We start from the raw sequence: 15,783 nt of genomic DNA on the forward strand, positions 1-15,783 counted from the left end.
CCCTCACCACGGGGCTCACACCAACAACATCTGCTCGCCTCCTGCACCATCGCACCTCGGCACGGCACTGCAGTGGGTGTGTGTTAGTGTGTGTGCTGTATCTGTCGGAAGGCCATCTCTAAATCTGCCTGCATTGATCCACGCTGAGAGAAGAGCCAAGGTGAATTCCTGTGCAGGGCTGATGGACGGAGATAAAGACGACAGCCAAAATGGAAAGTGCGAATCGTTCCCGGGCAGTCGATAAAGCAGCCGAAATCTCTAAAACACTCTCTCTGTTTAAGTGTCTGCGCCTTTAGAGCTGATTACACACTTACCTGCCTCACAATGACTTTCACACACTCGTCATCAAGTCTAATACACACTGGTTCATGTTAAAAGGTTCCACTTGTGGCGACAATAAATCATTACAACATGAATTTAGTGGCATTTCAGTAGTTACTGCACTGCACTTTATATTCCTCTGATTCACTTGAATATCTTCTTTATGTGCTGTGTAAGCACAAGGAATAAGTGATTTATGGTTGGGCCATACCATGTGTCTGAGTTAAACACCATAGTAGTAAAAGTAATATTTATACATGATCTTTTCCTAACTTTAAATAAGTGGTTTTAGTTGCCAAACCTTACCATATGCAAACAAACTTGAGTTTTTCAAGTGCGTTCAATATAAATATTTTGCTTTATAATAATGTGTAATTTTTAGGGCCATCAAAGTTAACGTGTTAACGCAAAATCGTTTTAACGGCACGCATTAACATGATCAATCTTCCGGAAGTGGTAGCTTGAAGATACTGATATCATATGAAGCTAGAAAACCTAAGGAATCCATTGGTACCAACCGTGTCATACTAGCTTGTCATGAAGGAGGTTAAATAACGCTCCAAACTTGCACTAAATTTTGGCGAGGAAAAACTGTCATGGTCATTTTCAAAAGGGGTCACAGCACCGATTCAATTCTCACAATTCCTATTAAAAACAGAGCGTTTCAGGCTCTGGAGTGTCGGCGACTCCTCTGGACAGAATCCATTAAAATGATCACAGAGTAGTTTGAGTTCAGAGGTTAACTTGTTCTGTCGCTGTAACATTAAGCTCACTGGCCCCTGGTGTAAGATAAAGACACGTCTGACCGTGTTCACTGCCTCAAAGAATCGTCAGTTCACTCCCCACAAAATAAAACACCTGTAACATCTGCTTCAATAGCTATGATTCAGGGCCAAAACTTAAAATATTGACTTCCCAAAGGGATGCAAGCTGCAGCGCACGCTTGCGTGGTTTAATTGGTCCTCCGTGAGTGCACTAGGTGAGGTTAGGTGATAAATTAAAGCTGTTCTCAAAGCCAGCTGGCAGGAGACAACACGCATTTTCTACCTGAATAAACACCTTTAAAGGTGAATCCCTTTTTGGCTTTTAGAGCAGGTATATTCAGCTTTTCACACTGGCTTCAACCACATGAATGCTTCGACTACAGAGGGCTGGGAGCTGGTATGTAATGGATTGCTTTTAGTGGTGTAACGGACCGTAGTTGATCCATGATCCGTACGGATCCACCCCCCACTGTTCAGCATGCATGATAACAGCAGATTAGTTACATAGTTTAACCATCACAGGGTGAAATGCACTAAAATGCACACACAGCCAGCCCGGCTATGTCAACAAAGCACAGAGAAGCTCCGATTACAACACACACAGAGGGAGAGTGACTTCAATCTCTGCTCAGGTAGGCATTACTCCTCTATATCTTTACATAGCAAATAGTTGTTTTATGCTATATTAATGCTCTGAATACTGTATAGGGAACCTTTAAACTTTGTCTTCATGTTCAGTAAAGCCAATCCAGGTACAAGAAAGAAAATTAAAAAGTAATTTAATCCTAAAAGCACAGCCATACACACGCACGCAAATTTAGGAAAACACACATCTGGCAATATGCTTGAGAATGAAAGTGCTTCGGGAAAATTATCATAAATGATCATCAATGTTCTAATTACAACACATTTTAGGGGAAATCTGCAAGAAGCACCAATTTACCTGCCCATCAACCGCTCGTTAAATTTATGCAAATCGCCCCTCTGGAAACACAGAGGCTCCTTTTTTATTTGAGGAGCAATGAAGCAAGAAGTCAGCAAGCTGTGGCTTTCTTCCTCCTGCAGGGGAAAAAAAAACTCTCGGACAAACTTGTGGCTACGACAATAAAAAACAACGCTTGTGTTTCGCAATATTGGACGCAGATCGAGGCTATCCGATCCAATCGGGAGACAGGACGAAGGGTGTCAGAAGTCACAGAGTGTTCCATTACCCCAGGCACCAAGCTTCATTATTCATTACACACCAGAGAAATGAAGCTGCAGGACACACACATATAGTACACTAGTGTCCCACAGCAGCAGAGCTATTACAGCGGTGACTCCGGGGGAAAGTCCTTCTCATTCAGTCAAACGCCACACAGGCACAGAGAGAAGTTTAACCTCATCCACATTGACATTGAGGACAACTTTACTATGAAATTGGACCAGTTCCATGCCAAGAAAAGTAAACCCTTCAGGTATGGAAAGTGTCCCATTCAACATTGGCAATGAGTGACATAAAAAACAGGGCTCAACAATAAGGATTGCCCTCTTGACTCATTTCCATTCCTCTTCTTGTGATTTATTTAAGCTGAACAGCTCCACAACAGATTCAACATACTGAATCTGCCAAAATACCTCCGATACGGGCAGACTAGAGCAGACAGTGCGGGAAACACCGACAGCCCCAAACTGTCCAACGGCCAACCGTCGGCTTAGTGTGTCAGGACCTTTAGACGTGGTCAGACAACACTTCGTACACACTAGTTTGTTTCAAGCGTTCTGAAACCTTTAAGAGCAAAACTAAGACTTGACAGTCTAATAAATCTTTGTGAAACTGACCCTAGAGCGGAAACGCCTTGGATGCAGAATTTAGACCACAAACCCTCTCCTCTGAAACCACCATTACACTAATGAAGACGTTACAGGACGATTAACAGCTTCTGACAGCAAGGAGAGGCAGTTTTCATTCTTGTTTGACACCGACACTCATCAACTGCAGAAATTCATAATATCAGGGGAGGACAACATCCATCAATAACCAGTTTTAATAAAAGGCTTGTATGCCCTTTATATTGGTCTAACCCTACTGCAAACATTCACTCATAAGGCTCAGAAATTCTTTAGACTGCTGCCCTTTCCTCACATTGAGCTTTTCCCCCAAAATGTTCTTGGATTTGATGAAGTCCATGATATACAGTAGAAGGTGGGCACTAGCCGTGTTTCCATTCAGGTATTTATATGCACATTTTGAAGTACTGCATCAGAAAAGCTGTATGGAAACGTCAGAATTCAACTCGATTGAGGTGGTTTTTAACCTTTGTCAAAAAAAGACTATGCGCTAAATGGATTATGGAAACCTTTGCCAAATACATTTTTACGTAGCGAACATTTATCTCACAAGACTGATCGCCCCCTGGTGGCTGGCTGTTAGTTTAAGAAGCGCTTGATTTGATATGCAGCAGAGTTTTCTATGAGCGGAGCATGATTTTAAACGTCAATATTTCAGTTGATCATGTTCATTTAGTTGTGGGAAGCCAAAAAAATAATCGTGATTGTGATTAATATTCGATTACTTTGTGCAGCCGTAATGGAAACATGCCTAACTCTCTTTTCTTTTTTTGCAACATTTCTAAAAGTTTGCTTAAAATTCGCTTGACAATTGAATGAAAACATGACTGATGTCTAGTTGAGATATACGATTAGTGGCTATGATAGCGGCTCAATGCATGGACACACCTCCAAATCTAGCCGCTGCCCTGCGTCTGGACGGCGACACAAGCTCCTTGACGATCTGCAGGACCTGCATGGTCACGGGGAGGCAGCAGCGCAGGCAGCCGGACGTGGCACAGGGCAGGGGCGGCCCATTCTTGCCCTCTCACCCTCCACAACCTCATCCCTCTTTAGGACTCATCCCCTAATCCACATCGTGTCTCCCGGCTCCTCGACTTCCCAGAGTCCTGGTGCTCCTTTCTGGGTGGTGTCGTACGAGAGCTGGGAGTTCAAAAAAACTGCCTTTTCTTTAAATCTTCTTTTCCCAGATTTCAACACATGCTCGCAAACTCTCCGGCACTCAGATATCCTCAGATACTCTTTGCTGGCGTTTCTCCATATTCCATAAACAGCCGGTCTCCGAGCACAGATGTGCAGCAGCAAACACACTACCTGATAAGTGCTTCTGATGCTGCCTCTGGTCCACACGAAACAGCCGATAAATCTCAACTCAACAACTGGCAGCTGCTGAAAGTAGCGGAGGATGTTCGCTGGCAGCGCCACCGCCTCTCTCGCAAACTGAATGTGTTCATCTCGCGTGTGATGTGTGGTGTTGTGACGCTCAGCTGGAGGGCTCTCACACATTTAGCGATCGGCAGCGGGGAAGCAGAACAGAGCAAATCCTCTTTTTTCTTTTTCCTTTTCTGTCTTTTTTTCTTCTTCAAGCCACCTGGTTGCCGTGGATCAATACGTGCACAGTTCACCGGTGATGCTGCTCCTCAACTGTCCAACTCTCACCTCCTTTTCTGACTCCCTCGTCCCCTCCCCATCCATCTCTGTCTTTCGCATCCTCCCTCAGTCCTGCAAACGCTCGCTGCTTCGCTCGCCGTCCTCTCTTCACATGCTTTAAATTCTTATTAATGAGCGCTTCCACTCTCTCTCACCCCCAGCATCTCCTTCCCTCCCTTCCTCTCGCTGCTTTCCTGCACCCCACCCTCCTCCTCCTCCTCCTCCTCCTCTCCTCATTGTGTCACTTTCTGTCTCGGTCACCCATACAGTATACATTTACTGTAAGGCTGAGAACATGAGCTGAATGTCAAAGCGGTAAATGCAAGGCTGGAGATGTGTGTGTATATATCGGGGATGATTTGTACCCAGCAGCATCAGTAACGCTGTCATCCTGCAGGTTACGCCCTCTCACATTTTCAAACCGTCTTTTGTCACAACCTTCAGCGTGTCTGTTATTGTGATGAAGACATTTTTAGTGGCTTTTCAAGACAGAAAAAGATAATTACAAGAAGAAGAAACATTTATCCAGATCTGTCGAGAGTCTTAAATGATTTACTCGTGACAGCGGAGGCAGGCACTTTTACTTCTTGTGGACCTTTAAAACTGTAAATCACACTGTCTGAATTAATTGCCTTCACGACGTGGTCGGCATTAATGTTTTGGCTTTACACTGGTTTAACTTTTACGGCTCTTTTTCAGTCAGTAAGGGTAATTTCTCGTCCTCTATAGCTGGTATCTCATGTGGGGTTCCTCAGGGATCTGTCCTAGGCCCTGCCGGCTTTCCCTTTACACAACACTAGTCTGTATCTTACTTACAGAATTATCTGAGGTCACCTGTAAACCCCATGAATATCCCACAATGCAATGCGGCAGTGACGACAACGTTCATAGCAGACATTGGCGGACAGTTCTGTAAAGTATAAGATTTCACTTTGCTGGGCGTAAAATATATTTTAAATGAATTCAGACTTTGATTCTCACAAAACCGTTGTTTTGGTCACATGAGGTTGGCACGGGTTACCATGGTTACACATCTCCAACCGGCAAGGAGGCTCTCAGGAAGCGACGACGTAAATTACTGCTCAGTGCGTCCGAAAAGATACATACTACTGTTTATTTACACAAAAGTATGTTGAACGATAGTGCACATATTGGGTATGTAGTGCAGAGTATGCGATTTCGGTTTCACCAAAGTTGAACGTTAAAATGTCAGCATCATGTTGTATATTTCAGTCAGAAAGTGAGGAACATCTGATGATAATAAAACATATTTTCAAAGTCATTGTCAGAACTGTAATGGTATTATTAAGAGCTCATATGTAAGTACTTGTACTTGATCTGAAAAACAGTCGTATCGGTGCATCCGTAATAGAAATCAAGACTTTTAGGGCTCAGTTACAGACAGAAATGATTGATGATGGAGTTTTTTTTTTTTTTGCAGTGCATTTGAGACTCCCATCCTTTCATTACGTTAGATTAGAGTATATCAAATATGTCTTCGTACAGCACGCACACATCATAATAATGTTTGGTAACTCCACTTCTCTCGTTAGCTGCGTCCTCTCCGCCCCCGTCCATTATGCCATCTCTAATCAGTCCACATACTGTACCTCCTGCCTGTTCAATCTCTCTAACTGCATCATCTGGCTGTAATCAGTCCATTTATTCCTCCTATTGGTGAGATATAATTTATCCATCTCCACCAGGGCGAGGCCAATGTCCGTTTTTCCAAATTCATCACGTCGATGTTGACCTTTCACTTAAAACGAGCTGGTTGTCAATGAATTCTGACATAATGGAGCTTGATGTTTCATGCGTCTGTGTTCAAGACGGACTGAAGATGAAGTGACCTTGAGCAGCGACACTTCACACACCTTCGGGGCACATGAACACACACCCAAAACATGCATGTACATACACAACGCAGCTACCCAAGGACAGTGCAGCATGCAGAGAGGAGCAGCAGCCTTGCAGCAAAACCAGCAGCTCATTTGTTATATTAATGGAGACACTTACATATTCTCTCTCACAAACATGCACATTTAATCTTTTCTTCTAACGACACACACATGTTCTCTCTGTGTGTCAGTATTTGTTAGCGTGTCGATTCTCCCGGCGCTGAGTCAAAAGGTCCAATTACTGCATCGCTGGACCGACTCTGCGGCTGCTGTTGCTATGCCTCAGACCCACTGTTGCTAGGCTGTGACCCCATAATACAGGAGGTGAAAGTGTGGCCTTTTACAAGCATAATGATGTCCACCTTTCAATGAATACACTCATTCCGACACCTACTTCTGGTAAATTAGCTTTACAACTACAAGAGCAACACTACAAAAACAGACCGGCGGCACATTATTACATCCATCAAAAACAACCACGCTGAGAGTTTTCTATGTGAAGTCGTGCACAGGCTGCAGCTATGTCCACATTTATGCAGGTAGATGTACTCGTCATATTTCCCCATTGTTGCCGCTGGTCAGCCCAGTCGCATGAAAAGGCGTATGGGTCCAACAAACACAGGACTTTCAACCCGGAGACCGATGTTCAAGACCTGTGGTTTATTTTTTCGTAGGCTACGTTAGTGACGTTAGTAACTTCATTGCCGTACTGAGGTTACGTTGTTTCCGTATGTGTTTTACTTAGTTTCCGTACTCATTTCGAACTCAACCATGACGTTTTTCCTAATCTAACTAACGTCCAAACTAAGTGAGTGTTTTTGTTGCCCTCTGCCGGTATTGCACCTTCATACACGCGTGTAATATTCACGCCTCGGCGAGGCAAAACGTGACACTGACACGCTATCCTCTGGTGTACAGGCGGGTCTATTACACGCTTTGGCGTGATATCGGGTTGCACTGGTTGACAATGGCAGTAGGTTCCAACCCTGACCCCTTGTGACAGTATAATTATAGACTAAGAATTTCTTTGGTTGAGGACAGACCTACGTCTTACCTCTTCCTCACCTTACAAGCATTCACAAGAAAGAACCTCCCAAGGATTGATATGTAAAATCTGACATTTCTTTTTGGTGGTTTTATATTCTGTATTTCAAGGGGGATTATCAAATGAGTCACACATGAGAGGGAAAGACTAAGTAAGGTGAGGGAATAGGAGAGAGGTGGGGGTGCAGTAAGGTATTGATAGAGCCCCTCAGTCTCCTCCCGACAGCACCCATAGGTCCAATCATACAGCGGCCTTCTCCCAGACACCAGATCAATAGGCCCTCCATGAGTTCACCTCAACACCCACTTGTTGGAGACAGATACTGTAAGTCTGGTTGAGTCGCTGATGCATCGTCCCTTTAATCTACAGGTCAGATAAGAGCTAGGCCTCCTTCACTGTAACTGGCAACCGAGACGCAGTCGATGCTGGTCGATCTTGGAGGTCAGAGAGAGGAGACACTGAACACAGGTTGAAAAAACACAGCGACAGCTGTAGAGAGCAGGTCGGGGGGATTGGAAACAGGTTCGAGTAGGTCGATGCAGGTGTTTTTGTAGCACTGTTTATTAGAGCTGCAACTAACGATTATTTTCATCTGCAGATTATTTTCTCGCTTAATCTTTTAGTCTATAAAATGCAAAAAAAAGCCCAGCGTGATGTCTTCAATCTGCTTGTTTTGTCCGACCAACAGTTCAAAAGCTAAAGATTTGTAATATGCTGTCATATGTGACAAAGAAAAGCAGCAAATCCTCACTTGGAGAAACTGAAACCAGTCAGTATTTGTCCTTTTTTGCTTGAAAAATGACTGAAATGACAGATTAGACAATTATCAAAATAGTTTTGATTAGTAGTATTGGTAGTTTTAATTTTCTTAGATTACAGACTGCAGTCTGTTTTGGATTGAAGCTGCAGAAAGACAGTTTTTGTGTTTATATTCTACATATTTAAGTTTGTCCGTACAACAAGAGTACAGACTTTTGTCCAGGATTGTATATTTTGCAGAGCGAGAAAGCTGTTAGCAGTTAATACAGAGGATTTGGGGTACTTGTGATTCCAGATGTGAGTGTGCGAAGGATTTTTTTGCTGTCTACGAGGACATAATGAGCCCTCGATGATCCCGATTGGTTTGAGAAACAACTTTAGCAGAATGATAATTTTTTACAAAGAAAGAAAAGTTTTGGCAGATTAGATGGAAGAACATGTTTAATATTACCAAAGAAGAAGAGAGGAGACGGCCTTGAGTGGGATACAAAAAGTGTCAGAAAAGAGACTTCAATCGGAAACACATAGAATTAGTCAAGAACTGTCTGCAGTTATCGCAACATGAATGAATGAACATCTCCGCTGCCTGCCAGGAAAACACACTGTGAACGTCTTTTCAACTCGATGCCACTTCTTTGTTTCCACCCACTTCATAGAAAAGGACAAAACCAGCTACACTGTCATCTCTCTGGTGCACCGCAAGAAAGTGGCAACCCCAATTTTACACAGCTCTCCTCTCCATAATGCTCTCTATCTGCTTCCGCTGGTCTCCACTCCGACTCTCTAAAGGGGTTTGTTTCAGGTCGGCGGCGGCCAACAGAGAGGACTCCTACACACACACACACACACACACACACAGACATGAGAGCAGTGTGAACACACACTCCTGTGTTGTCCTAATGGCAGCATTCTGTTGGAGGGCTGATTGAATTAGGTTCGGTGCTGATTGCTCGGCACATTGATTAATGCTGCCTGCTGCGCTTCAGTGCGTCACGGCACTCAGAGTCCTGCTGCTGAATGCCAATGAGATACCACGATGCACGAGAACAATATGAACATGAACAAGCAGATACATGTCTACTGCTAATTTGGCTCACACTTAAAAACTTAGCTCTGTGCATGTGTAGGGATATAGACCGACAGATGGTTGTGAAGCTGATGTTTTTAGTCAGTTGAGATCCCCAGAGGATGAATCTATACTGAGCTCCTGACTATCCAGCACCACCAGGTCAAACCTTCCACTTTTCCAACTCTTTAACTTCATTTTATGACAGGATACGTTTAAAACTAATTACCATCAACCTCCACTGTATTTGAGCTGAATACTAACATAAAACACTACCATCATGCTAACTTAACATGCTAAAATGCTAAAAATGGAATATTAATATCCACTAGTAGTTTAATTTGCATGTTAAAATGCTAATATTTGAGTATAGCCTGACGGACGCTATGTTTTTGAGGCCAATACTAATATTTGAAAGTTAAAAAAAAAATTCCAAAATATTATATCAGTATTTATTTTTGAAAAAAACAAAAACAAACATTTTTTTTTAAATAGTACCTAATATATATTATTATTATTATTATTATTACTACGATTATTATTATTATTACTATTATTATTAATAGTTCAGTAAGTTCTTTTTAATATTACGTACTGCATGGGATACTTTAAAGTTAAACAATGTTGGTGGACAAACTGTAATGATGGCACAGTTTCTAAATTTCCTCAAACTGTTTTCCATTTCTGTACAGAAATTTCTTCTTAGTTATCACAAAACAATACAGTACAGCTAGATTCAGCCAAAATATTGTCTAATATTGTCTTTAGAACATTATAACCTCACAAGACCACTATCTTCAGTGCTTTTAACTGAAACTGCGGTTTTTGTTGATATTTAAACCAAATAAAACTTTCAATAAAACATATTTGTTTCTGCCTGCTGCATCCGGAAATTGTGGGCTGTACAATCAAAACAATGAGATGAAAGACAATAAAGCACTCCATAGAGCTGAAGGGAACTGCAGAGTCAGGTGATAATTCTCTGTGGGTTTGACCCCTTTCACAAGCAGTCATGTGACCCAGTGGTAACATAAACATATTGATTATTGCCATTTAAAGTTTTTCCAAGAGTTGCATCTTTTGTCAAGAATTAAATCGTTTCTGATACGACAATTTAAGCTTAATGACTCGATTGGTCACTGGGGAGCAGTAACAAGTTGTTATAGCAAACAAGTTCCTACTTACACTTCCAAAAGACATGCAGCAACATTATCCCATTGGAGACATGTCTCTGTCCACCCGATGAAAGAGGCCCGACAGCAGAGAGCTGAAGTGTCGCATCCTACTTTAAAATCCAGAGTTTTCCACACTGACAACAATAAAACACTGAACATCTGAGAGCAAACCCTCCTGCACGTCACTACACTCCAACACTCCTTGGAGACAATAAAGCACAGAGGTTTGAGTCAGCATTTCAGGACAGTTTAATGTGTGAGGATGGAAGCAGGGGAGGGGGGGGGGGGGGATTCCCCAGAATGCCCTGCTCTCTCCGACTCCCCTTCCTCTCTCCTTCCTCTCTCTCGGCCTGGCGCCGTGCCACAGCGAGCGAGCGAGGGAATGGGAACGGACGGGAAAGAAAACACACTAGAACAACATTACGGCTCTGCCTCACACTTCCTGTTTGCCCTCCCCCGTGTCATTTCCTGTTTGAAGTGTGCAGCTTTTTGACCAATCAGACTCCAGCGTCCTTCACGGCGACAATACATGTCGTGCTATGAAAGTTTTCCAATGCCATCTGTCCTGCTTTAATCCCTTTATAGCAAAATGTTCTATTCAAAACCTCATTCAAATTTTGGCCAAAAACAACCTCCTCCTTTGAAGCAAGGACGTCTATTTATGAGAAAAGAATTTATTAAATCACAAGTTTTTGAAGGCCAACACTGATTCACTTACTATCATGCTTATCTTTTTAATAAACCTTTAAAAAGTAGTTGGATATTATTCAATATCAAGGTGTAATTTGGTCCACTGGTTCCCAACCTTTTTCCTTAAATGACCCCTTTTCTATCATACAACCCCTGACTCAGTCACACATTTTATGGATATTTCATATTATATTCAATGCATGCCATAAACTGTACAATTAACCCAAATAGTGAACGCAACAACTACAGAAAGTTTGTGTAAAACGAGCAATTTGGATGAATTTTGGGCAGATTATTTGCATATTGTATCAGAGATGAGTTTTCCTGTTGTTTTTTAGGAACTTTTAATACAATTTCCTGTCTGTATTATACACAAATGGCATGGTTATCTGAGCCGTGCTGACTGCAGAAGTTCACAAATGTTTGGCTGACTATTGTTGTGTCTGTTTGGAACCACAATGGTTGAGTTTAATTTGTTGCATGTTTGCGTGTGGTTCGTTTGGGTTTGCGTCGCTCCATAAAATGCAAACCAGCGTTTGCAAACATGACTCATAAGTGGTATTCTCCTGAGGTTAGAGACATACCCAAAGCCATAATGGGATTGTTTGAACTTTGTTTTCATAGCTTAACACTTGGACTTTATTTTTATCTGTTTCTCCATATTGTTATTTTACTTTTGCACACAACATCTTTAGGAAGGATCTCTCCTCCGTTGCTCTTTCAGGAGTTTTTTTTGTCCTCATTTGAATCGAGGGTGTAAAGATAGAGGGTGTCGTATGTGGGACAGACTGTAAAGCCCTCCGAGACAAATTTGTGATTTTAGGCTGTATGACTAAAATTGACTTGGAGCGCCACGGTGGCCTAGTGGTTTCAGGCAAGTGGTTCCACTCATGTCAAGACTGTTGACTCATAAAACTCTGACCTTTGTATTGTTGTTGCTGGTTCTCCCTGAACTGGAAAAACCTCCCAGTTGAGTTTTATGGTTGAGAGACGTCATACAACACTTAAAACTAGAGAAACTCAGGTTTATGCTTCGTGGCTCTGCCGACAAAATTGAGAAAATGTGGCGTCCCTTCCTGGACTACGCTGATTCTAAGCTTTAAATCTCCTCATATGTAACTTGCAGATATAAAGTCGTTTTTTTATTTTTATTTTGGATATACCACATCAATGAAATTTCATGTGGAATTTGTAAGCAACTTGATCCCCACATTTTTTTTTATTAAATTTTTATTATTTGATTAAATTTTTTATTTCTCATTGTGTTTCTTTTTGTTTGTTTTTAATCCTTTGCCAATTATTTAATATTTGTTTGTCCTTTTGTATTTAAATTATCTTCAGTAAAATTATTATGTATGGGATTTGAACTAATGGGACAAAACAATACATTTAAATATTTCTCTGACTCTGGAAAACTCTTTTTTGAGAGATCATTCATCAAACAATTATACGATTAGCTGAGAAAATAAGCGTGAGACTTAATAAATAAATATTAAGTATAAATAAAATATGGTTTCAGTCATTTCCTTCCTCCATGAAATAAAGGAGTAAATGTTCTAGAGTTCAAACAGGCTGAACCAAAGGCCAATAAATCAGTCTGATTGTGACCTGACATTAAGGACCAGACCTCCTCTGAGCTGACCTCTCCCAGGCCAGCGTGACCCAACCTCCCAGTAAACAGCCACGATGTTTACCACCAAGGTGGAGACTCTGTAGCTTCTATAGAGAGACCTCAGTAAACAGACGTGTGTGTGTGAAAGCACGCATGTAAATATAAACAGCTGGTAAAGCAGCAGAGGGCCGAGGCCGAGCAGCAGAAGAGGCGGGGGTTTGATGTAAGCAGCGGCAGACAGCCGAAGATCTACGACGACACGGTCCTGGTGACTGCAACACCAGCGTGGGAGTCAACGAATATTACCCACAATGCTCCACGCTCGCCCTCTCCGTCTCTCTCACACGCACACACATTCATCCATCACGCAGTCGATCAGGTGTATCCCGCTTGACATTGGTCGATAGGGTGCGTGTCGTTTATCACGGGTTGACGGGCGGCGAGGTGTTTGTCACTGCCTGCTCTGAGTGTGTGTGGTCTCTCCCCTGGTCACTGGTTTACTGTAAGACGACGGCTCATGGCGGCGTTGGGAGGTTGCGAATGTGCTTTGGTCTGATAAGATATTCTGTTAGTCATTAACACTTGATCTGAAGACGCTGCAGTGACATCATGCATCATGTTTTGTCAGGTTTTATGAGACAACCTGTGCTACGTCTTATACATGTGTGTTTCTAATCTCTCTGTAAAGGATCACTAAAGCATGTCTGACACTTTAACAGCATGTTTGCTGCACAACGGAAGCGTAACGGCACACTTATACATCTATCAAAATGGTTGCGCTCTGAAGCCCTGTATAAGAAAGTAAATTAAATATGAAATATACTATTGGTTGGAAAAAAATCAAGCAATTTGAAGACGTCACTTTGGGCTCTAGGAAGTTGTGTTGGCTGTTTTTCACCAGTTTTTGACATTTCACACACTAAATAATGAATCCAGATAATAATCTGTTGGGGTCCATAACCTTTGTGATAACAGATTTCATACCATTTCTTTTCCTCGCTTTACTTTAAACACACTGAACTTTGACGCTGAAACCGTGATATGTATCCAGTGATTTTGAATAATCTTACTAGTGTACAACAACTGCGTCAACTCTGTTATTTTCAATTAAATGAGCAAATAACTTGATGACAGATGGGTAGCACTGACTGAGACGGAGCAAAGTGGTTAAAATTAAATCTGGGTGAATTCCCAGCATCTCAGCAAAAAGAAAAAAGCACATCTGACGGCATTAGAAGCCACACAATCAAACACAGCAAAGCTTTCTTCATTGTACAAAATCTGTGTGAAGTCCAGACATTACGTATTGATGAACTAAACTTTCTGAGCGGGAGGGCCGCCGCTGCCGCCACCAAAAACAGCAGCACGTCTCTGCTCACCATGGCAACTAGAGAGGCCATGAAAAGATTTGTCTGGGTTCGTATCAAATTTTTCTTGGTGTAATTATCTTGCTTAAAAATATCTTTGTAGATAAATCATACAATATTTATCCAAAAAGTTCTTCTTGTTCTTCATAAGTGGAGTCTGTAGTCGGCACAGAGCAGCTTCTGTTCTTTCTCAGTTATATCATCGACTGGAAAAAAACTCAGCACACAGTTGGTTTAAAATGGGTGAAACCAGTTTAAATCAATGAAACAGGCCAATTTCACCAAAGCTGCAGGGAACCACGGCTCTCTGCATCCTATAAAACCTGATATGAAAGTGAAATCTTTTTATTTTATGGTTTGATAATGTCATTTACTCGGAGTGTTGCTCTCTCCTTCCCTTATCTCTGCCAATTCACGTCACACCCTGCTCCTCAAAGAAAAACAAACTTGGTCTGCTGGGATTTTGCCCAGAACATCAGGAATAAAGAGCAAATATATGCCACACCAACCCTCTGTAAACCCCAAGGTCCACTTTGAGCTGTATAATATAGCTGGAAAACTTGATAAAAGTGCAGCCGTATGGAAAACTAGCCCAGCAGCAGTGAAATAACCAGGCGGCAGCGTTAACCATTTTTCAGCTGCAGCCAGCCAGCCAGCGGCAGCACCAGCGATGAAAAAGGTATCAAAACTGTTCTTCCATGCTCCACTCATCCACAGAAATCCATCCAGCCATTAAAAAATCCATTACAGAGGCCCTGCAACTACAAACTTTGCATAGAGGCACTAGTCTGTTTGAAAGGATTATTCCAAGTTTATTGAAATTCTATCTTTACTATTAAAAAACCCATGAAGTGCACTTCTTAATAAGATGTAACTCAGGTTGAAACAGGACTTTGGGGTGGAAGATAAATAGCAGAAACCAAAGAGGAAAGGCTGTTTGGTTTGATAGGTGGAGCAGAAGGAGGGGTGTAACTTTAGAGTTTATTAGCCCTTTTCCACGGCAAGAAGTTCATGAAACTATGCCCACTTTTTGCTAGGACTTGTTACTTGTAGGGATGTTCCTAATGACGAATTACCCTGATGTTTAAATGGAAGTTTAAACTTAGACGAGTCGACAAGTCTAAAAGTAAGAAAACACTCAGAAAACAGTCAAAATTGAGCACAATTTAATCTAAAAGGTTAAACATAAATATTATAAGAGCCATTTGAAATCAATCATATTTTTCAATCACCAAATCGTATTTTAAATGCCACTGATATCAATATGTCCCCAGTGTCTGCTCCAGTTTCCCGGTTATGGTATGTGTTCACCAGATCCGGCGAGGACGCTAGTCTACTCAACTGTCGGCACAAGTGGTGACGTTCCATATTGTGGAATGCACAAAGCAGATTGGTTCCTGGTTTTCTGCTCACCGTTTCAAACAGGAAGCAGCAACAGGGAATCTACTTCTGAAAACATTTTAAGTGAGAATTAGGCGACGCCACTGCTGAATCTCGTTTCATTTTAGAACTACATCGCCAAGTTTCACAGCTTGGTCCAAGTTTCATGAGCGCTGAACAGTCTCATTTGCATAAAGTTGAGTTTTTTTCAAATATTTTCTGTTTT

General features: G+C 41.9%; 1 protein-coding gene across 3 annotated transcripts in view; it reads right to left on the reverse strand.

The window, feature by feature from the left end:
• Nucleotides 1–15,783, reverse strand: part of usp6nl (USP6 N-terminal like) — an 84,087-nt gene that overhangs the window by 43,322 nt on the left and 24,982 nt on the right. Inside the window, exon 1 of one of the 3 annotated variants that reach the window (XM_074625685.1) lies at nucleotides 10,519–10,725. The exons of 1 other annotated variant lie outside the window; for it this stretch is intronic. In XM_074625685.1, the coding sequence (XP_074481786.1) occupies nucleotides 10,519–10,543 (25 nt within the window). In that variant the 5' untranslated portion in view covers nucleotides 10,544–10,725. Of the gene's footprint in view, nucleotides 1–3,803; nucleotides 4,712–10,518; nucleotides 10,726–15,783 lie in introns of those variants that run through there. One more of the 3 variants, XM_074625683.1, reaches the window with a different exon arrangement.

The sequence above is a fragment of the Sebastes fasciatus genome, chromosome 23 (genome assembly GCF_043250625.1).
Source record: "Sebastes fasciatus isolate fSebFas1 chromosome 23, fSebFas1.pri, whole genome shotgun sequence".
Classification (NCBI taxonomy): Eukaryota; Metazoa; Chordata; class Actinopteri; order Perciformes; family Sebastidae; genus Sebastes; species Sebastes fasciatus.